This window comes from Bidens hawaiensis, unplaced genomic scaffold, assembly GCF_021521415.1.
Source record: "Bidens hawaiensis isolate Kalapana, Puna unplaced genomic scaffold, B.hawaiensis_p1.1 tig00040624_1, whole genome shotgun sequence".
NCBI classification, from domain to species: Eukaryota; Viridiplantae; Streptophyta; class Magnoliopsida; order Asterales; family Asteraceae; genus Bidens; species Bidens hawaiensis.
In genome coordinates this window covers 52,883-77,301 of record NW_027497178.1, presented here as the reverse complement: position 1 = coordinate 77,301, position 24,419 = coordinate 52,883, and the positions used below count along the sequence as shown (strand labels likewise).

Below are 24,419 nucleotides of genomic sequence, written 5' to 3'. Positions count from 1 at the left end.
CCGGATAATCTCCCGGAATAATCTTCTATAGACTCGAAATCCTTCATCTTCGTTCCTTCAAATTCGGTTATAAGGGTATGTAGACATGCTTCTATAACCCTCTCCGCTCCGACATACCGGGCTTTTATGGCATTCCAAATCTCTTTAGCCGACTCATATTGGGCTACTTGCATGATCTGATCTTCCGGTATGGATTGAAAGAAAAGAGCGATGGCGGCACCATTCTTCTTCTCGTCCGTACTTCCCGGCTCAATTACATACCATATTCTGTGGTACCGGAACACCGCTTTGATCCGGACAGCCCACATGGTGTAATTCGTTCTGGTTAGCATCGGACATTGCAAAGAAATAATTGTCTGATTACTAGGGTTAGGTTGGCTTGTCATGATTCGTCTCCGACTATAGGTTTGCAAGAATCTTGGATTTGCCGCCGTAAAGAACCCAAAATATATAAACGATTCACACGTCGTAAAACAAACTGAATATAACTAGCCTAGTGGTGGAATAAAGAAATTAATTCCACTTAGAATTAAATCGTGAAGCAGAGAATAAATTCCAAAAGGGTAGTTATTTTGAAATTTGCGTTGGTCTTCAAGATATGAAACAATAATAAACTTATATAAAATAAGTCTTCCACCACCGCCAATTAATCCATTAGTGTCGATCTTGGAAAACAGGATACGTAATTGAAAAGTTCAATGTCTTGTGGGTTTTTCAAGTTCGAAGAAAAGAACCCCTCGTCTTTCTTGGCTCACGTCAATCTTCAAACGTGACTACCGGCAACAGAAAAAACTAAAGAACTCGATTGTAAACCGAGCTCTGATACCAATTGAAGTTTGGTGACCAAGATCGATAAACACAAAACGAATTTAGATCTTAAGCTCGATCCTTGTAACTTTCATTAGCTCGAAAGATTACAATACATAAAACTCTCTTAATGATATAACCTACAAGCTAGGGTATATATACTAGTTTAAACATGAAAACCTAATTAGACTCGAATACAAACTCCTTATTATACTCAAATAATAATTAGTAAAAACATATTTAAACAATAATTAATAAATAAATTCATTGCTGTCCAAGTCATTTGCTCGACTTGTTTACCAAGTAATTTATTCCATGTAAACCAGGTCACGTGCTCAACTTGATAAACAAGACACTAACTCATCATAGGCTCGATGAGTCAGCCCAACCCGCCTCATTGACTCGAGAACGGAAATTAAGTCCAACACTTTCCTCACATCCATTTATTTGGTGATGTTGTCATCGGTATAAAAGCAAATATAACAGATGAACCTGTAATGATATGTTTTTTCAAACTGGGGTCATTTTGTTACTAACCCAATATGACAAACATAAATTAGTACTTTGTAAATCTAGTTTAACGCGACCCAGACTCATTTTAGCTTGACCCAATCCACCTGTTTTATAAATCTTAGTTCTAAGCTGATCAAGTATTTGGATTAAGACTCTTGATAGGTTGATTCTATGTCTTACAAGGGGTAGACGTAGAGCTTGGGGATGCGTTCGTATGCACCACATTAAAAAAAGAAAACATAAATTTTAGTATACATAAAATCCCGAGTGGTCCTATGAAATTTTGACACTGAATCCAAAGAACCTTCAAATTTAGCATTTTTAAGTGTTACAAATATAAACCTTTTGTAAAGTAGTTAATTTCAATAGTTAAGCCCAAAAATAAACAATAACTAACTAACCCATTATACTCATTTAACAATTTGTTATTTAGTTTATTAACCCATTATTTATTAGGGAAAATTCCTAAAATAGGTGTTTATTAATACGTTTTTCAGGTTTTAGGTGACATTTCAAACAAATTCTCAAAATAGGTATTATAAACTAGTCGTAACGAACAGTTTATGATTGTCAACTAGTAGTTTGTATAACCAATAAAAATTTGTCACGTGTCTATAAACTAACCGTAACGACCAGTTTCACTAATCATCTACTCGTAAAGATTAAATAAGTTTAAAGCCTCGTAATCAACGCCCACGAGTAAATAAGATATCCTTTAGTCGCGACGAGCAGATTATAAAACCTTAAGATTCGCGAGTAGTTTATCAAACTAACCATGACGATGAGTTTGATTACCAAATGCATCGAACCGGTTTGTTTTTCAAAACACTAACCGGATTGGTTAGTTTGTTTGGCCAACTAGTCATTACGAGTAGATATTGGTCAACGATTACTTTACATCCATTATACGAGTATTTTATTTGTAATTAACTCGTCTCGATAAGTTTACCTGGTAAACATTACTCGTGCGAGTAGTTCATGTCTAGTTAACTCGTCCTGACTAGTTTACCTTGTTTATATTCCCGATACAAGTATTTTATTAGTAATTAACTCGTTCTGATAAGTTTACCAGATTTACATTAACGATACGAGTAATTTATTGGTAGTTAACTCGTCACGTCTAGTTTACCTTGTTTACATTACCGATACGAGTAGTTAATTAGTAACAAACTCGTCTTGACTAGTTTAACATAACAATCTACTCGTCTCATTACTTTATAGTCTAAACTAGTCGTTACAATGTTGTTTTGAAGTTCTTGGGTTTATATAAATGTCATGTTCTTGTTGTTTTGAACCCGCACATCAATGGAGGAGGAAATTGATAATATTGTAGTTTGTTACGGAGGAAAGTGGGAAGAAACAAAAGGAGCCACTGAGTATGTTCCGTTTGATTGTGGACGACAAGGTGTATCTCTATCTTTGAGGTTCGGTTATTGTGAGTTTATAGATTTGGTTATTAGTCGTTTTAAAATAGGTCATGTTAAATGATCATCTTATAAGTTTTGTAATTACTCTTATCCGGTGGATACACACAACGACTATGACATGAAGCTTTTTATTAAACATGCTAAAGGAAGACCAAATGAAGTCGTTTATGTCTACGTTTTATTAAACTACAATATTATCAACTTCCTCCTCCATTGATGTGCGGGTTCAAAACAACATTGTAACGACTAGTTTAGACTATAAAGTAATGAGACGAGTAGATTGTTATGTTAAACTAGTCAAGACGAGTTTGTTACTAATTAACTACTCGTATCGGTAATGTAAACAAGGTAAACTAGACGCGACGAGTTAACTACCAATAAATTACTCGTATCGTTAATGTAAATCTGGTAAACTTATCAGAACGAGTTAATTACTAATAAAATACTCGTATCGGGAATATAAACAAGGTAAACTAGTCAGGACGAGTTAACTAGACATGAACTACTCGCACGAGTAATGTTTACCAGGTAAACTTATCGAGACGAGTTAATTACAAATAAAATACTCGTATAATGGATGTAAAGTAATCGTTGACCAATATCTACTCGTAACGACTAGTTGGCCAAACAAACTAACCAATCCGGTTAGTGTTTTGAAAAACAAACCGGTTCGATGCATTTGGTAATCAAACTCATCGTCATGGTTAGTTTGATAAACTACTCGCGACTCTTAAGGTTTTATAATATGCTCGTCGCGACTAAATGATATCTTATTTACTCGTGGGCGTTGATTACGAGGCTTTAAACTTATTTAATCTTTACGAATAGATGATTAGTGAAACTGGTCGTTACGGTTAGTTTATAGACACGTGGCAAATTTTTATTGGTTATACAAACTACTAGTTGACAATCATAAATTGTTCGTCACGACTAGTTTATAATACCTATTTTGGGAATTTGTTTGAAATGGCACCTAAAACCTGAAAAACGTATTCATAAACGCCTATTTTGGGAATTTTCCCTATTTATTAAGCTCGATTAAGCTCTTTTAAGTTTTAACTTAGCCCAATTAATCAAACCTAATAAAATAATTTAAACAAATGAAATTAGGAAGAATCAGAAATTGGACAGGCATGAGACGGCAGTTCGCACATGTGACATGTGCATATATATAACTCTTGTACATGTGCGAACTACCGTCTCATGTTTGTTCAGTTGCAATATCTTTCAAGTAATTACTATATGACCTCTATACTTTAGAAACTAGTTAAACAAGCAGTTTAACACACTTAACAAACTTAACAAAACTAAGCATCATCCTCTAACAAAAAGTATGAATGCTGACTTAGATTAGTGCTTCAACTTATCATGCCCAAACGTTAGTGAGCCAAGGATTATCACTTCTTGATAATGATAAATCAGAAGATATTTCAAATAAATGTAATTTCTTGAAAATGTAACTAGGGAAGACAAAATGAAACCCTTGGTAAGGTTATTTTATAGAATGTTTTTGGGAAATAGGCAAACGGCATCTAATAAATTCAACTAGACATTAAAATTTATTTGCACAAGGTACTTGTCGAAACATGAAATGAATCTGACCTGATCCGTGACGATGTTTCCACGGATGTCGAGATGAACGAACCACGTCTTGATCTTCTTCTCCGGTTGCTTGAGATCTGCAATGGCCTTTTGGGGGTGTGGAGGTGACTGCTAAGAAATCTCAAGGATCTCTTGTTTACAGACACAAAAATATGGTGGTGGCTCTTATTGAGCATGACCCTTTAATAAGGAGGTGGAGACCTCCTTATATAGAGAGCCTCATGGCCACCATCATGGTACCCTAATAGGCCTGGCCCAGTTAGGGTTACCTCCACAAAACCCCCTCAGCCCAATAACATTGTATTAGTCCATATAATAAAATAAGCCAAACATAATAAATTTAGGGTCGTAAAACCGGGTTTAGTACCATACCCCTACAAGCCCCCCAAGTCCAGTGTTGCTCCTAGGCGCGCAAGCGTTTAGGTGGAGCGCTGGACTTTATGAGGTGTGTTAGGACATGAGGCGGTTTTTTCCCTTTTCTTCGGCCTTGTCTTTATTGTCTTTGAGTTTTGGGAGGTTTTCTTCATGATGATGACATGTTGTGGTCCTTATGATAATGATGGTGTACTAGCATGAATAAGATATAGCACGCATCATAACAATAGTGGCGCGAGGCCTGATAAAAGATAAAGTGCGCGTCTTGATAATAATGTAACATAACTTGCGCGCGAGGCAGCTTACGAGCTATAAAAAAAATAAAGCTTGCGCGCGAGGCAGCTTACGAGCTATAAAAAAAATAAAGCTTGCGCGCGAGGCTGCTTACGAGCTATAAGAATAATAAAGCTTGCGCGCGAGGCGACTTACGAGCTATGAGAATAATAAAGCTTGTGCGCGAGGCGACTTACGAGCTATGAGAATAATAAGGCTTGCGCGCGAGGCGACTTACGAGCTATGAGAATAATAAGGCTTGCGCGCGAGGCGACTTACGAGCTATGAGAATAATAAGGCTTGCGCGCGAGGCGACTTACGAGCTATGAGAATAATAAGGCTTGCGCGTGAGGCGACTTACGAGCTATGAGAATAATAAAGCTTGCGCGCGAGGCAGCTTACGAGCTATGAGAATAATAAAGCTTGCGCGCGAGGCAGCTTACGAGCTATAAGACTAATAAAGCTTGCGCGCGAGGCGACTTACGAGCTATGAGAATAATAAAGCTTGCGCGCGAGGCGACTTACGAGCTATGAGAATAATAAAGCTTGCGCGCGAGGCGACTTACGAGCTATGAGACTAATAAAGCTTGCGCGCGAGGCGACTTACGAGCTATGAGACTAATAAAGCTTGCGCGCGAGGCGACTTACGAGCTATAAGACTAATAAAGCTTGCGCGCGAGGCGACTTACGAGCTATAGGAATAATAAAGCTTGCGCGCGAGGCGACTTACGAGCTATAGGAATAATAAAGCTTGCGCGCGAGGCGACTTACGAGCTATAATATAATTAAGCTTGCGCGCGAGGCGTCTTACGAGCTATAATATGATGATAATGACTGGCCCACAAGGGCCTCTTCTGCGCAGGATGACTATCCCGGCTTGTCTTCAAAATAATAATGGAGACACAAACGGCCAGATAATAATAATAATGTCATAGGCGTTTGTGCGGCTAGTAGCCGAACCTGCAAAAACACATCAACTAAAAGTGGATGTATTACAAGGTTCCCATCCTCGGGCAAATTATGAGGTGTGCCCAACCTATGTTGGCGCGTGGCCGTTTGGGATATTATTAGGCTCCCGACCTTTATGTTTGGCGCGTGGCCATGTGGGATATTATTAGGCTCCCGACCTTTATGTTTGGCGCGTAGCCGTGTGGGTTTGAGGATTTCCAACCTTTTAGTTTGGCGCGCGGCCTATGGGTTTGAGGATTCCCAACCTTTAAATTTGGCGCGTGGCCTATGGGTTTATGAGGATTCCCAACCTTTAAGTTTGGCGCGTATGTGATATGCGCCACGCGCAGATGTTTCATGCGCAGATGTGATATGCGTGAGCATACGTGATGCGTGAGCATATGCGTGAGCATACGTGATGCGTGAGCATATGCGATATGCGTGAGCATGTCATCTGCGCCACGCGCAGATGTGATATGCGTGAGCATATGCGTGAGCATACGTGATGCGTGAGCATATGCGTGAGCATACGTGATGCGTGAGCATATGCGATATGCGTGAGCATGTGCGATATGTGCCACGCGCATAGGTTTTGGCTTTGTGTCTTCATGACATCCTGATTTTAAGCCTCGTCTATATTTTGTGGGTTGACCCGCCCCGCTCGATGTTAAGGCGGGTGCATACCCCCTTCAATAATCCCATGCGCGGCCCCGACCTGAAACCTCAACAACTATGTTTTGGCATGTGCTTTGCCTTAGTTGTGCTTAGGTATGTTATGGTCCAACTGCGCAATATGTGGGATGGATGCTATGAGTAATTTGAGCTAAGGCTCATATTATTGGGCTAAGGCCCTGACGTTTTAGAGTTAAAACTCGTCAACGCGTCTGAGCTTGAAGCTCGCGCATGTATGTTTTACTTCGTTTTATTTTTGTTTGATGTCAATATAATGTTGTCATATTGCTCAAATTAATAAAAGGAAGTGTGAAACATGTATGCAAAAATCAAAATCAGGCTTGCACACGCATGGCGGCGGAGTCGTGACTCGCGGGCGTGCATGCATGGCGGCGAAGCTTGATCCTTGGCAGTGCGCATGCAAACCGGCGGAGTGGTGACTCGCGGGCGCGCATGCATGGCGGAGATTTGCGTGGGCATGCATGGCGGCGAGTCTTTTGTGCAAAACCCACATGGTGGTTTCCGCGGTGGTTTCCACGGGCGCTCACGCATGTCGGCGGAATGGTGACCCGCTGGCGAGCATGCATGGTGGCAGTCTTCTGCGCAAAACCCACATGGTGGTTTCCGCGGAGTGAGAATTCGCGGGCGCGCGTGCATGGCGGCGAAAGTCTCCGTAATCTAGACTGTAATTTTAAACCTAAAATCCAGGTCTGTAATCCAGATCTAGATCTGTAAATCAGATCTAGATAGATCTGAAGCTCGGAGCGGAGAGAATTTAAAATCATCACAGATCCGGAGGCTTGATCATCCGAATCAGGTAGTTTCTTTTTTGGATCTACAAATCCTTTTCAGCTTCATTTTTGCACAGATCTGGAAGCCTCTTTTAGATCTATGGATCTTTTTGAGCTTTAATAGAACAAGTCTTGAAGCCTCTTTCTGTAAACTTCCAGATCTGGGTTTTTCTTGGGAGAGATCTGAGAACCGAGACGAAGATCGAAGGGTAGTTCGTTGCCGTCCCACGGATGGCACCAATGTCGAAACATGAAATGAATCTGACCTGATCCGTGACGATGTTTCCACGGATGTCGAGATGAACGAACCACGTCTTGATCTTCTTCTCCGGTTGCTTGAGATCTGCAATGGCCTTTTGGGGGTGTGGAGGTGACTGCTAAGAAATCTCAAGGATCTCTTGTTTACAGACACAAAAATATGGTGGTGGCTCTTATTGAGCATGACCCTTTAATAAGGAGGTGGAGACCTCCTTATATAGAGAGCCTCATGGCCACCATCATGGTACCCTAATGGGCCTGGCCCAGTTAGGGTTACCTCCACAAAACCCCCTCAGCCCAATAACATTGTATTAGTCCATATAATAAAATAAGCCAAACATAATAAATTTAGGGTCGTAAAACCGGGTTTAGTACCATACCCCTACAGTACTTAAAAAAAATTGAAGATCTAGGTGACGAATATTATATAAACATATAATGAATGATTTGTTTGACCAAACCAAAAGAATTGCTATATAGGCATATGACGATAAATTTTCAATTCAAAATTGTTATGCACAAGAGGTAGTTCACCAAATTTTTAAGATTTAGATGAGGAATATTATATAAACACATAGTGACCCGACACGATCAGATCATATATGTTATTATATAGATATATGACGATAAATTTTTAAACTCAAAAATTTTCGACTTCATAAAAGAAAAAACAACTTATGGGTCCGTCATGGTTATAAAGTCTATGATGATGTGCTTCCACTTGTATTATGGTGTTTCTAACTACTAAATCTTACCAAGGTTACTTACGAAGCATGGTCGTAAAAGAAGTTCAATTTTGTCAATAATGAAAGTAAAAAACTTAAATATAACAGACAAATATTTAAAAGAGAAACACACTAAGAATATTGGCATCAAGGAAGCTTTATCTAACATCCACATGCTTAAATACAAGTCAGTCATCAAACGTGTGCCGCACATAACATACCAATTGAATTAATAAAATGTTAAAATCTTATTATTTTTTTCAATCGTTACAAGCAAAAGCCCAGTATAATAAAATAAACAAAAATAAAAAGAGATCACAGAGGCCAGATCATATCACCCAATATCCATGACGATGATATCATCCAGAAAAGAAAATATTATTGGGGCAACACACCAGATGAGCAAGACTACTACAGACTCCACAACATCCTTCTTCAACTCTCCAAGAGGCTTATCTCTCTTCACCAGATCATGGGTTCCGTTAACCCCACCACGTGGCATCATCTGTATGGTCCACGGCTACGGCAACGACATCAGCTGGACGTTTCAAGCCACCGCCAACGGGTTCGCATGTTTTTCGGCTGACATGGAAGGCCACGGCAGATCCGATGGTCTCAAGGCCTTTGTTCCAAACGTTGACCTTGTTGTTGAAGATTTGTTAGCGTACTTTGAATCTGTTACTGCTACTGTTGAGTCTAAGGTTACGGTTCCTAAGTTTCTGTTTGGTGAATCTATGGGTGGAGCTATATGTTTGTTGACTCAGTTTACAAGACCAGACATGTTTGACGGGGCGATATTGATTGCACCCATGTGCAAGATTTCGGATAATGTTAGACCCAGGTGGCCGGTTCCAGAGATTTTAATGTTTGTGTTGAGGTTTGCTCCGAGGTTAGCGATTGTGCCCACCGCTGATTTGGTTGATAAGTCGGTTAAAGTGGCCGAGAAGAGGGTGATTGGGGCGATGAATCCGGTGAGGTATACGGGGAAGCCGAGGTTGGGGACGGTGACCGAGTTGTTGCGAGTGACGGATTATTTGAGTGGGAGGTTGAGTGATGTGGAGATACCGTTTATTGTGTTGTATGGTGATGCGGATGCTGTTACTGATCCTGCTGTGAGTAAGGAGTTGTATGACAAAGCCAAGAGTAAGGATAAGAGTTGAGGATTTACGATGGGATGATGCATTCGTTGTTGTTTGGGGAGACGGATGAGAATGTTGAGGTCGTTCGTGGTGATATTCTTGCGTGGTTGAATGATCGGTGTTGATGAATTGAGATGATTTGATTGTTGTTTTCACTGATTTGTGTTAGGGAGTGTGTTTTGATATTGTTTGTCCACCAAACTCTGATTAATTTGAAAACTATTGAAATTGAGTTCGTTGTGCAAGAGCATCATTGTTATCGGGTTAATGTTATTCGAGTAGTATGATATAGCAAAGGCTCGTACAATGTGTCAGTGCTGTATGTATACAACTGATCCGGTCTAGAGTTTACCGATTGAAAACCAGGTGTAACGATTCACATGTTAAAACTTGAAATTGTCCATATAAACCAAACCATCTATTTTCCTCTATCTATTTTCACAGCTATAGATATACATAATAGGTACCATTTTAAAAAAGACTAATGCAAAGTTTTAAAAGAAGAAAATAATAAAAAGCCGGTCAAATGGCCCAGACTTGCACTAGCAAAATGTTTTTATAGGCATGCCAAATTGCGTTGGATCGGTTCTGCTTGCTATCTTCAAAACTGGTCAAACCGAACTGTAGACGCTGCATACAATCTTATATGTGTTTATATAATCAAAATAAAATAATTTGTTTTCAGTAGAAGGCAGAAAATATATAAAAACATAATAAAACCAAAAGCAAAAACCTCTATATCTTCACCTGCTGTATGCCAATATAATCCTATACAATGAGCCCAAACTCAAAACCAGTCTTGAAAAGAATTCAATCTTTCTATAAACCTTCTAAAGAACAACTACCAAGATACTGAAAAAAAATAATTCTTGCTTTTGTTAATTATCATCACTGGAAGTCAATATATCCATTAATGAACCTTGATCAAGCTTGAAACAAGTATTTCAAGTCATCAACTGTAAGCCGAGTCTGGCCGCCTCCTGTCTCATCTTCCCCAAATGCAGAAGCCACCATCTCTCTCTTCTTTTGCTGCAAAAGCCACACGCGCAGACCTCTAATTTCCGTAAATTTTAAGGGTAAATACGGATAAATATGGAAAGATTAAATATATATACCTGAAGAGCCAATATGCGATCTTCAACGGTATCTTTAACAGTCAACCTTAAAACAGAAACCGGACGAGTCTGCCCAATCCTATGAGCTCTATCAACCGCTTGATCTTCAGTTGTTGGATTCCACCATAAATCCAAAAGCAGCACATGACAAGCAGCAACCATGTTCAATCCAAGACTTGCTGCTTTTAATGACATTATCATAACAGTAACCTACAAGAACAGCATTGTTTAAACAAATTTCTGACTATATCAAAATATATCGTTAAAAGTTCAAAAAAAACCTCTGGAAGAGTGTTGAAATCCTTCACGGCTTTATCACGTGCTGCAATAGTCATTGTTCCATCAAGTCTTCTGTAATCAATAGAAGATTTATTCAAGCATGCTTCAAGCAAATCCAACATCCGAGTCCACTGCGAGAACACAATTGCTTTCTCTCTAACAACTTTGACTTTATTATTATTATCATCAGTTTCTATTTCACGGGGTTTGACGATAGACTCTAGAACCTCAACCGCTGCCTTAATTTTAGAGGAATCGAGTGCCTCGGAAGCTACAACATTTGAGGACCAGCTAGACGAATTAGGGTCATTAATCTCAGCTTTCACCATACCAGAAAATTCGGTTATTTCATCAACAATAGAGCTTTTGAGTGTCAATTTAGAATATATCGATGATGTGTTAAGAACAGCTTTGCATTTAGAAAACGGGCACTGGCTATCATCAGTTGAAAGATGTTCAAGTATGCACTGGTTGCAGAAAACATGCTCACAAGGTGTCACCACAGCATCTTCAGGTGGATCCTGCGAAATTTTAGAAGTATATTGATGACAAAATATCAGCAAAGAATGTTGTTTCAGATGTTTAAACTTTTAACATACACTGCAAAGGCTGCATAAAGAAGCTTCCAAACAATTAAGGAGACTAATTCGTTTTTCATGAGGAAGCTGTTTGGCCTTATCAAGAGACGACGTCCACTCAGAACTTGACTTGCATCCTTTGACCAGTAGAGGATGATCACAGGCTTGTCTGAGGCGTAAAAGCATCAGCAGTATGTTAACATAGTTTTGTTTCACCGTTCCAGCAGCTGCATATTCCTGATACAATTATAAGTTCTATTTTAGTAAATTTGCATGAAAGGTAACTGAAATATACAATAGATAAAAGAAAAAAAAAACATACTTCAAACTGCGCACGGGAATCAGACTCCAGCCTGCGGTAGAAATCGCGTTCCTCAGAAGTGAATTCCACTTTCTTCAGATTAATAGTCTTAGGTGGCAGAGATATAATGGGTTCTCCATCAAGCAGTGTAGCTTAACAAAATATAAAAGCAACAAACGGATTAATTTCCCACTTGGATTATGTTAAAATTTTAACAGACCAAATGAGTCAAAAGGGGTTGAAACTCAGTAATTCACCCAACGTGTATTTTTATAGTAAAGATATAGTTTCTCTATCATGTCCAACAAATTATTGGAAAAAAAAAATTGTTGGAAAGAATCAGGTTTGTTGTGTGAAGAGTGAAACGGATCGGTGCAAAGAAGAAGCAGGTTTGTTTATGGGCCGATTTGGGTTAAAAGAGTTCAGGGGCAGTCTGGTATTTTGGTAATTATGGGTTTTTTTAATTAGTTAAGATATTTAATTGGGTTATTTACTTGGTTTGTTAATTTATGTGTTTAGGTTTGTTTTAATGGGTCATGATAAACATAGGTTTGTTGTGTGAAGAGTGAAACGGATCGGTGCAAAGAAGAAGCAGGTTTGTTTATGGGCCGATTTGGGTTAAAAGAGTTCAGGGGCAGTCTGGTATTTTGGTAATTATGGGTTTTTTTAATTAGTTAAGATATTTAATTGGGTTATTTACTTGGTTTGTTAATTTATGTGTTTAGGTTTGTTTTAATGGGTCATGATAAACATAGGTTAGTTCAAAGTATCTATTTGTTAAAAGTTTTAGAGTTTAATTCGGTTTGGGTTTTTGAGTCTTCATATATAGGTCGATGGTTTGTAATAGGGTTAAGTCTTTTTCGGTTTATTCAAGATAATAAAAAAGGGTTTTCACTTTTCTGTGATTTTGTATCTGGGCCATTAAAAAAAACCAAGCAGTTTCAACCTGAACCGACCCATTTCAATCTGTACCATTTTTCCAGCTGTAATTACTAAGTATCTCTCACCTTTGGTGCGCCGAAGCATAATAGTCTTTAAAACAGCCTGTAACTTCTTGTACCCGGTTGCAGGATTCCTTTGAATCGGGGACTTGATCGTTGAGCAGAATGTTTTATAAACAGCATAAGGATCGTATTTCAAGAATCTAAAATAGCTATAAAGATCATCAATAGCATTCTGAATAGGAGTCCCTGACAAACACCACCTACGTTTAGCCTTAAGACCCCAACAAGCCCTAGCTACTTGTGTCCTATGATTCTTAATACTCTGCGCTTCATCAAGTACCACCCTAAACCATCTCACCTTAGCAAGAGGCCGAGCAAGAGATTCATACAACTCACAGTCAATTCCCTTTTTGCTTTTCTTAGAAGACTTACTAGACGAATGTTTTCTTTTGTTTCCAGATGAGGGCCCCCCGGGATGAAATTCGTTACGCCTTTTTGTTTCATCTTCATCTTCATCAACGAGTGGCTGTTTGGGGACCTCCATGCTCACGATTGCATAAGTAGTTAGAACCACATCATAATTGGCTAGCTCACATGGGTCCTTGGTTCGGTTTGGACCATGATATACTAAAACAGAGAGCCTAGCTTTGCTGGTTACTTTGTTATGCAACTCATCATTCCATTGACGAAGAACACTAGTTGGGCATACAACTAGGGTCCCTGCAGCTGGCCTACTTTGTGCATTACTTTCCATCACACTAGAATCTGATTGTTTGGATTGATTACCCCCCGTCACATCATCCTCATCATCATCATCCAAATTTAAAGTCTCTGTCTTTATGTTTTTCTTTTCAGCAGTATTAACACTAGAAGATGGAGATCTTTCTTTCAGAATAAGAGAAATTGTTGATATTGTTTTACCCAGTCCCTGCAAATGACCATACAAAACAAGAAGATAATGAACATGCAAGTCGGGTAAGAGATCAACATGGGCTCAGGTCATAACAGTTGATCTGCATCTTCAAAAATATTAAAATCCTCCTTAAATCAATTAGTGTCTCAAGTATATTTTCAAGAAAACCAATAAAAATCTGTTCATTGACATGATGATTTATAAGGTTTATGCATTAACTTAACACTTTGGGATGACCCATATGACATGTTTGTTATGTTGTGGTCTCCGATCCATCATGGGTCGGGTCCGGTTTAGACGAATAAACAGAATTAGGAGATTAAGCTGTTTGAGTTTTGGCCAAGCCCAAAAGCTCTAATCAGGCCCAGTTTAGTTAAAGGGTTAAACCCTAATTGTCTAGTCTATATATTCTCTCCTGTACTTGTAAGTTGGTATCACTCAATAATAAGAAAACCCCAGTTATCGACAGTGGACGTAGGTCATACACCGTGACCGAACCACTTAAATCCTTGTGTCTCTTTCGTTTATTCTTTCGGTTTTACTATTGTATTCGTGTTTGTGTGTGACTCCGAACCTAACAATTGGCATCAGAGCCTGGTTCTCGATTATACACACAGTTCCGCCGCCGCTGCTCCGCTGCTACAGTTCCACCGCCGCTGCTACAGTTCCACCGCCGCTGCTACAGTACCGCCGCCGCTACAGTACCGCCGCCGCTATAGTACCGCGCCGCCGCTACAGTACCACCGCCGCTGCTACAGTTCCGCCGCCGCTGATTAGGGTTCCGCAGCTGTTGGTTCGTTTTTTCTGATCAGTTTCCAGTCCTTTTATTCCTTGGGTAGTTTGGTTGTTTGCTGTAATCAAAGCTCAGTTTGGATAATGGCTGAGGACGGAAAGATCAAGATTGAGAAGTTTGATGGTCAGGATTTTGGATGGTGGAAAATGCAAATTGAGGATTTGCTATGTCAGAAAGATTTAATGGAAGCACTAGAAGAGAGGAAACCGGAAAGTATGAAAGATGATGAGTGGAAGGTACTTGACAGAAAAGCCATAGCTGTTATTAGACTCTCACTAGCTAAGAATGTGGCATTCAATATTGTAAATGAAACTACCACGTATGGTCTTATGAAAGCCTTGTCAAATATGTATGAAAAGCCTTCTGCATCAAACAAGGTATTTCTGATTAGACAGCTAGTTAACACCAGAATGAAGGAAGGGGCATCTGTTACCTCTCATGTTAATGACTTCAACACTATTATTTCTCGTTTGTCTTCTGTTGATATCAAGTTTGATGATGAAGTTCAAGCGTTACTCTTGTTATCCTCGTTACCCGAAAGTTGGTCAGGGACTGTTACTGCAGTTAGTAGTTCTTCTGGGAATACTAAGCTTACTTTTGAAGGAGTCCGGGATTTGATTTTAGGGGAGGACATAAGAAGAAGGAATTCTGGTGAGACATCTAGTTCTATATTGAGCACCGAAGGGAGAGGTAGGAGAAGAGAGAAAGGTAATGGCAGGGGTAGGTCAAAGTCTAGAAGAAGAAGTCAGTCAAAGCCCAGAAAAGACATTGAGTGTTGGAATTGCAAAGAAATGGGGCATTTCAGAAACCAATGCCTTAACCCCTCAATTTCAAAAGAAAAGAAAGAATCTAAGAAGGAAGTTAATCTGGCCACCGGTTCAGATGATTCAGAAGGTTCAGAAGAGACTCTTATCTGCTGTGTTGAAGAATCAACAGATTCATGGATTATGGATTCTGGTGCATCTTTTCATGCCACTTATAGCACGAAGAAGATGAAGAATCTCCGAACAGGTAATTTTGGTAAAGTTCGTTTGGCTAATAATCATGCTGTTGATATCACGGGGATGGGGGATATTGAACTAAAAACTTCATTGGGCACCTCATGGACTCTAAAGGATGTTCGGGTCGTTCCTAGCCTTAGAAGAAAGCTAATTTCTGTTGGACAGTTAGATGACCAAGGATATGATGTTATGTTTGGTGGGGGTAAATGGAAAGTTGTGAAAGGGAATCTTGTGATCGCCAGAGGTAAAAAGAAGGGCACTTTATACATGGTTGAAATTCCAGCTGATGGGGTAAATGCAGTGACCAGTGGACCGAGTCAGTCTAGTTTGTGGCACCAACGACTCGGCCACATGAGTGAAAAAGGGATGAAAATGCTCGTTGCTAGAGGAAAAATTCCAGAACTGAAGAAGGTTGAATCTGAATTTTGTGAACCATGTGTTTTCGGTAAAAAGAAGAAAGTATCTTTTGTGAAGACCGGAAAACAACCGAAAGCTCAGAAATTGGAGCTTATTCACTCTGATGTCTATGGACCAACTTCAGTCTCTTCTTTGGGAGGATCGCACTATTATGTCACCTTCATTGATGATTCGACACGCAAGGTATGGGTTTACTTTCTTAAAAATAAATCTGATGTTTTTGATACTTTTAAGAAATGGAAAACTGCTGTTGAATAGGAAACTGATTTGAAGGTGAAATGCTTGAAGTCGGATAACGGTGGTGAATACGTTAGCAAAGAATTCCGTGATTATTGTGAAGAGTACGGTATTCGGATGATCTTTACAGTCCCTGGCACTCCTCAACAAAATGGAGTGGCAGAACGAATGAACAGGTCGTTAAATGAAAGGGCAAAAAGTATGAGACTTAATGCCGGGCTTCCAAAGACGTTCTGGGCAGATGCAGTTAACACTGCAGCTTATTTAATTAACCGGGGATTGTCAGTACCGTTGGGTTTCAAGACACCAGAAGAAGAGTGGAAAGGTAAAGCTGCAGATTATAAGCATTTGAAAGTCTTTGGGTGTAGCGCTTATGATCTAGTGAAAAATGACAAGCTTGATGCTAAAGCTAAAAAATATGTTTTCATTGGATATGGGTCAAACGAAATGGGCTACAGGCTTTGGGATTTAGAAAGCAGAAAAGTAGTCAGAAGCAAGCATGCAACTTTTAATGAGGCTGAGTTATACAAAGATAGAAACACTTCAAAATCAAAGGTTCAGAAAGAGCAGGTTGAATATGAAATTGATGCTCAGAAAAAGACAGTTGAGTCAGCTACCGAACCCGAGACAGAAACTGAAGAAACCACAGTTCCTGAATTTGAAGATGATGATATTGGTGGAAATGAAGAGTCAGAGGGAGTCTCTGACAGTGGGAGTTCAGAGTCTGAGGATGAACAGTCTCCACAAGAACCTGACCCGCCTCAGCACTGGGTTAGGAGGTCCACCAGAGTTTCTAAACAGCCGGTACGTTACAAACCTTCAGTTAATTATCTCCTTTTAACTGAAAATGGTGAGCCAGAGAGTTATTATGAAGCACTTAAGTTGAAAGATTCACTCCAGTGGGAGCATGCTATGAAGGAGGAGATGAACTCTTTGAGTAAAAACCAGACATGGGTTTTAACCAAGTTTCCACCAGATAAAAGAGTTCTACAGAATAAATGGGTCTATAGAGTCAAGGAAGAACATGATGGGTCTAAACGATACAAAGCTCGTTTAGTGGTCAAGGGTTTCCAGCAAAAGAAGGGAATTGATTATAATGAAATATTCTCTCCAGTTGTGAAGATGACCACCATCAGATTGATCTTAAGTATTGTTACTGCAGAAAATTTACATCTAGAGCAATTAGATGTTAAGACAGCATTTTTACATGGTGATCTTGACGAGGAGATCTATATGGCACAACCTGAGGGATTTCAGGTTGCCGGGAAAGAAAAATGGGTCTGCAAATTGAAGAAAAGCTTGTATGGTCTGAAGCAGGCACCTAGGCAATGGTACCTAAAGTTTGATGATTTTATGGTGAGAACTGGGTACAAGAAATGCGAGGCCGACCATTGCTGCTACTTAAAGAAGTTTAAAGGCTCATATATCATTCTACTTCTTTATGTAGATGATATGTTAATTGCAGGATCTGATATGAAGGAGATTCGCAAGTTGAAGAAACAGTTGTCTGATGAATTTGAGATGAAAGATCTTGGTCCAGCCAAACAGATTTTGGGGATGAGTATATCCAGAAAGAAAGATGGCTCCATAACACTATCCCAAGAGAAATACATAGGGAAAGTGTTAGAAAGATTCAGGATGAATGATGAGAAGACTAAACCGAGAAACACACCTCTGAGAAGTCATTTCAAACTTACCAAAGACCAGTCTCCCAGAACAGAGGAAGAAAGAACAGAGATGGCTAAAGTTCCGTATGCATCTGCTGTTGGCAGTCTCATGTACGCCATGGTTTGTACACGGCCAGACATTGCTCATGCTGTCGGGGTAGTTAGTCGTTTTATGTCGGATCCGGGAAAGGAACATTGGGAAGCGGTGAAATGGTTACTCAGATACTTAAAGGGTACTTCCAGTTTGGGGTTATGTTTTAAGGGGAAGGATACAATTCTCAGGGGTTATTCAGATGCTGATCTGGGTGGATGTAAGAAGACGTTTAAAAGCACTACTGGTTATGTTTTCACAGTTGGGGGAACAGCAGTATGTTGGATGTCCAGACTTCAGAAAAGTGTTGCTTTATCAACCACTGAGGCAGAATATATGGCAGCAGCCGAAGCAAGCAAAGAATTAGTATGGTTGAGAACTTTTCTTGAAGAGTTGGGAAAGAAACAGGCAGAGTTCTTCTTATATTGTGACAATGAGAGTGCAGTGAAACTTGCGAAGAATCCAGTCTATCATTCGAAGACTAAGCACATCGGGAGGAGATATCACTTTGTCAGAGATTTGATCAGTGATGGTGTTTTCAGTTTGGAAAATATCTCAGGTGCTAAGAATCCAGCAGATATGTTCACCAAGCCGGTGATGCTGGATAAGCTGAAGCTGTGCAGAGCTTCAGCAGGCCTTCAGGAATAATGTTGAGAAGGCGAAGGGTAACTAGGAGGTGCAAAACCAGATGGGTTTTATTTTACATGTACAAGGCAATGCAGGTGAAGACATTTTACGTCTCCAAATGGGAGCAGGTTGAAATGTTTGACGCATCCAAGTGGTGGTTTAGAGAAGATGTCTCGAAGCCCAAGTGGGAGATTGTTATGTTGTGGTCTCCGATCCATCATGGGTCGGGTCCGGTTTAGACGAATAGACAGAATTAGGAGATTAAGCTGTTTGAGTTTTGGCCAAGCCCAAAAGCTCTAATCAGGCCCAGTTTAGTTAAAGGGTTAAACCCTAATTGTCTAGTCTATATATTCTCTCCTGTACTTGTAAGTTGGTATCACTCAATAATAAGAAAACCCCAGTTATCGACAGTGGACGTAGGTCATACACCGTGACCGAACCACTTAAATCCTTGTGTCTCTTTCGTTTATTCTTTCGGTTTTACTATTGTATTCGTGTTTGTGTGTGACTCCGAACCTAACAATGTTTCCTTATTAGCTTTTAACTACACCCATTTGACCCATTCAAGATAAGGCATCAACCAGAATCAAGCCATTCATAAATAAATGGGCCGCAGTTCAAATATCTATAATGTACCATCAACAGACATAACTTTAAAACATGGTAATTGCAAAGTGCTTAAAGTTATAAATATATAAATAAAGGAAAGCCAAGCCACCTGGTCATCAGCAAGGATTCCTCCAAAGCAATGCAAGCTCTTAGTCTCTTTCTGAACCATCCATGATAAAGCAATTCGCTGTCAAAACACCTCAAAAATTTAGAACACGAAATCCACAAAAAACCATTTTAAACCATCATATTCAAAATTTTAAAATTTTGTACACAGTTCTGAACCTGATGTCTTAAAAGTTGAACCTCTAATGAACCTTCAGGTGCATAAGCCTCTGACTTTGGTTGGGAAAGATCCTGCAGTTGACCAACATACAAATTCATCAAATTCAGAATGCCTAAACAACAAAAACCTGCATCTAATGATACTTAAATATTAGACTCACCTGCAACGCTGCTCGATAAATAATATGTTCATCATTTGCCTTGGCCCTCACGTTATTATTATATCCAGTGTGAACTGGAGGAACAACAATTGGAGGCCTTACAGGAACACTAATAGGTGATTTCCCCTCTACAGGAGGCTGTTTTCTAGGTGCAGGTACACTCAAATCTTCCAGAATACATATATCAGGGTTGTCAACATCGATGTATGTAGTATTTTTCACATATGCTTGCGGGCCAACTTTTGGTGACATTAAACCTATACCGGGAAAAATATACGATTGGGGTGGCATGACTGAACTGTTCCTGATATTGACAAAATCACGAGAATTTTGGGCTCCATAAAATGGTGGCAACGATTTGATGTCAGTAAAAAGATCAGCATCATCATATGATCTTTCGGTACCCACATCAGATGTCCCATCCATGATAGAGATAATTTCTCTTTTGCTTGGTAACATAGAAGGATAATGAGTCCCATTGGTGGACATTTTAGCATGTGTTTCAGTAGAGCTTTCACTGCTAGGTAAAAAGGTATTACTGGCTGATGCAAACTTATCCTCAAACAGCGTTCCATCATCATATATCACAGATTGAGGCCCAGAATAAGATGGTCCATTTATATCCATGCCATATGGCATGGGAGATTTATCATTCATGTTGTACAAAACATCAGAGTACATTTCATCAGTCATCCCAGAGTTATCCATCATATTGAGATCAAAATTACCATCAAAGGTCCCACTTGTAGTAGCTCTCTCAAACTTAGGTTCCCTGATGTCATAATGACCAGACGATCGAAAATACTCCTTGCTGTCATCATGTCCCGAATACGAAAAGTTACCTGGTAGCATTGGCATTGTCCAGTCACCAGGGGTCCATGAGTTCACGTGTGCAGATGAGACATCTGGCTGAGGCTCCACCTTTGTCACCCCATGATCAATCGTTTGTTTCCCACAATCAGACGAACCACTTGAGTAAACAGTCCTAGAAGCTGACCCTTCTGCATGAAAAATCCAAGTCATAAGTAAGAATTCACAATACATACTCACAAAACACATAATTTTGTTCATCATTCATGAGAAGTAACTGTTACCATAAAGAGTTGGAGAGTGGTCATTAGGACCAACATCTGAAGCAGACTCGTTAAACGGTGCGGTGCTTAAAGAAGGATCAACTAATCCACTCTGAAAACATATATCAAAATAGTCAACAATATTAATAATAAATAATGAAATCATCAATTTGTTAAACATAGATGCCCCACTCAACAGTATATTCATCACATTAACTAAACAAAAACTCAATTAACCTGGTCCCAAAATTCAAATCACTAACCCTAGATGGCATAAAAAGTCAAATACCTCATGCAATTTCACATAAATGATAGCCTACACATTAAACCTAAACAAACACCACATATGGCCACATCTAATCAACAATTCAACACATGATATTCCAAATCATGAAACTAAGCAACAAAATCTACCTGGTGAGAATGATCAGGATTCCTCTCTTCAAGGATACTCATGAAGGAGTCCATATCCATACTCAGGGCAGCGTCATCGGCCATAAGGCCGTCATCGTCATCATCACCGTCGAATTGCCATCCGTAAGACGTGCCAACGTTCGCCATCATCATCAGAGCCAAAAAATAATCCAAAACCTAACCCTAATTCGTCAAGTTATAACCGTAACCACTACTGTAACGGCCGGATATATATATTCTCCGTGGAGGGTGAGAAATTGAGGGTTGATTATGTGAAATTGGGGGGTTTTGGGGTGAAATCGGGGAGAAGTTTCTTTGGAGTTTCTGGGTGATGTATGTATGTATGTATGTGTTGTGAATATTATTATTATGACTTTTCCCCGTCGTTGAAGGCTTTTAAGATTTGGAATCTGCGCGTGACTGGTGCTGTTTTTCCTCGCTTTCCCCTTTTTTTATTATTATTATTATTATTATTATTTTGGGTGCATATGTATATTGAGGGATTCATCCCTTTTATTTTATTTATTATTATGAAAGTAGATTTTTTTAACGGTACAAGATCACACGTGTGAGGGCCATGTTTAAGGTTGGCTGCTTGATCGTCGTAAAACCATACTTCCCATATGGTTGGAAACCGGATGTAATTCATAAACCCTAGCCTCAAGTTCTGTTCGAAACCAGGATTAAAGTTATGATTCATCATTTCATTCGGATGTCCTTTGAACCGGCCCAAGTGAAAATCAAACATGCATCTTGATATAGGGAGGGGAGACATCTTACGGCCTTGCCACTAAAACCTGAATTAGTCAAAATTATTAATATTGTATATTTATTGAAATTAACATTATTTTTTCCATTATATATGTATAGACGAGTATATTCCGATGTAATGAATTTTGTTAGTAGTCATTTGAACCATTCGTTAGTCGTTACAAAAAAAAAATAACTAACTAATTAACTAATTCAAATGAATTTATTTATTTATGATTATGTCGGTTGCAGATGATTATATTCTTATTAAATGACATTTAAGTTACTTGATATAATTTATAGATCAGATTATGAATTAGCCAAATTAATTAATACTGTATTTATTAGCATTTACATTAATTTTGTTTATCACATATGTATAGCTTATTCAGTTATTTGTATTAGATATTTATGGATTTTTCCATTGTTTTAGAAACCAGTACGTATCAATGGTTAAACTGGTTATACCGGATTTTGGTAAGGAACCCGATATCTAGAGTTCAATATTTTTGGATAGTTTGCTAGAATATCGTACTATCAGTATTTTAAAATATACCGGTTTTAAACCTAGTATATTTCTTATATGTTTCGCGGCCTATAGTTTTTAAAAGAGAACTTTTAACCTAGTAGATACAACTGAAACGAGTAAACACAATAAACGGCGATTCGCTAATAACCAAATTTGTATCTTGCAAATCCAAAGTTGGTTTCTTAACATATTTTATAATTGATTAAGTTCGTATACAAAGTAAAAACTTTCTATTTGACTCGATCATTATTCATGTGTGATATTTATTAATGTACTTTTGAGTTATTTTTAAAGTTGAAGTTGTTTTAATATGGAAGTACAATATAAATTATTCAAATCGGTTGAATCTTTCGGTACATTCCGGTTCAACCTATTTTACCACATCTAATCAAATCCAGTAAAATACCAATTTTTAAAATATTGGATTTTTCATAATTTTAACACGTTATTAACTGAAAGCTTATTTAACAAGGATAGACAAGATCGGGAGAAGTGAGGTTTATTATTCAGGAAAAACCATCTATTTTGATTAAACATATTAAAGTTTCATTTTAGGAAAAAACTTCTTTGTTGATGAAACAAAGTTGGATGTGTTAGGAAGTTATATTTTAATTTAAAAAAATAGGGCAAACTAAACGTATACACTCGTTTGTACCCATTCGTTTCCCCTTAACATTTGTAATTGACATGTTAGTCCATCTTATGTTATTTAATTATAATTCTCTCAAAATATCAAGTAAAAAACTATTAAGTTTTTATTTTTGTTTTACAACTTTTTTATTGTTGGTTTTATTATTTTATATCTTTAAGATCTTATTAAAAGTTTGTTTATCTTTTACATGTATGCTTTCTCTAGCTAGTTTTTTTTATATAAAATATATTCAAAACAATTTGATTTTTTGTTAGATTTGGATACATGAGATTAATGTTACCTAAGAAAATAGTCAAATTAATGTTACCCTTTTATTTATAAAAAATAATATGCTTTTTTATAAAATAATGTAAACTAAGTCTTAATTTAAAAAAACGCTCTCCAAAAAAATTAAACAAGTCTATTTTAAAACAAGAAAAACAACGTTTTTTAGATAAGAAAAAAACATCTTTCTAAGTAAAAAAAATGTTTTTATTTTTTTTATAGGCTTTTAAATAGAAATATACGTATTAAATAAAAATAAAAAAAATGCTTTTTAAAAAAATAATAATGATAATAAAAGATAACAAAATGACAAAACAAACAACAAAAATGTATGAATCGTATTAATATAAAACTTGAGGGAAAGAGGTATGTTCAGTAAATATAGATGGGTGGGGGTACGTTTAGCATTACCATTTTAAAAATTAGAAATTTTGGATAAAACCTTTTTTAAATTTATTTAATAAAAATCATATTAAATTCAATAAATGTCAAGCACATATAAAATAACAATTTTGCTCGTACACATAACACACAACATGCCGGAATGACTTATTTTAAAAATAGACAAGTTTTTTTTAAAAAAAAATGGAACAATAAAGAGGCATCGATATTCCCTAGACTTGAAATTGAAACGACCTTAATTTAAGACACGTTTATTTATCAAAGTTGCAGCGGAAAGTAACGTCCTAGTTATTTATATAAAAAAAACTTATGCTAACATCCAAAAAGTTGTATTGTTTATTTCATCCAGTATTATTTACGGCACATAAGAATGAGATACGTGGGAGGATTGGTGCAGGACTGCAGGTTTAAAGTGTAACATCCCGGAATTTCTAAAATAATAATTAATATATTATTTGCGTCGGGTGAAATAAATGAGTAGTGGAACGATAATAATAATAATAAAATATGGAAGAGTAAGTAGGATAATTAGATGGGATTAGTTATGGACCAAAAAGGAAAGATGAGCCTTAGGTCCATGGGCTTAAGAAAGTATAAATACCCCCTTAAACCCTAATCATTTCCATTTACATCTATTTTATCCATCTTATTCTCTACACACACACACACACACCTACACTATTGCGGTCGTGAGAAGAAGAAGAAGAAGAAGAAGAAGATCCGAGATTGATTCTAGCCTAAATCCTTGATATACAATCAAGATTCAAGATCGTAGTTCATAACCAAC

The 24,419-nt window shown here is 38.1% G+C and overlaps 1 protein-coding gene and 1 pseudogene across 1 annotated transcript; one reads left to right on the top strand and one right to left on the bottom strand.

The window, feature by feature from the left end:
* The first annotated feature begins 8,738 nt into the window (after positions 1-8,738).
* LOC143592229 (caffeoylshikimate esterase pseudogene) lies at positions 8,739-9,657 on the top strand (annotated as a pseudogene).
* Positions 9,658-10,107: 450 nt separating this feature from the next.
* Positions 10,108-21,447, bottom strand: LOC143592224 (helicase-like transcription factor CHR28). The gene is made up of 11 exons (XM_077072185.1): positions 21,036-21,447; positions 20,642-20,733; positions 19,549-20,557; positions 19,388-19,459; positions 19,212-19,289; positions 12,811-13,675; positions 11,825-11,955; positions 11,524-11,739; positions 10,927-11,445; positions 10,646-10,855; positions 10,108-10,559 (listed from the first exon to the last, which is right to left on the bottom strand). Exons 1-11 carry the CDS (start codon positions 21,186-21,188, stop codon positions 10,455-10,457), a joined length of 3,450 nt encoding a protein of 1,149 aa, XP_076928300.1. The 5' UTR covers positions 21,189-21,447; the 3' UTR covers positions 10,108-10,454.
* Positions 21,448-24,419: the final 2,972 nt, after the last annotated feature.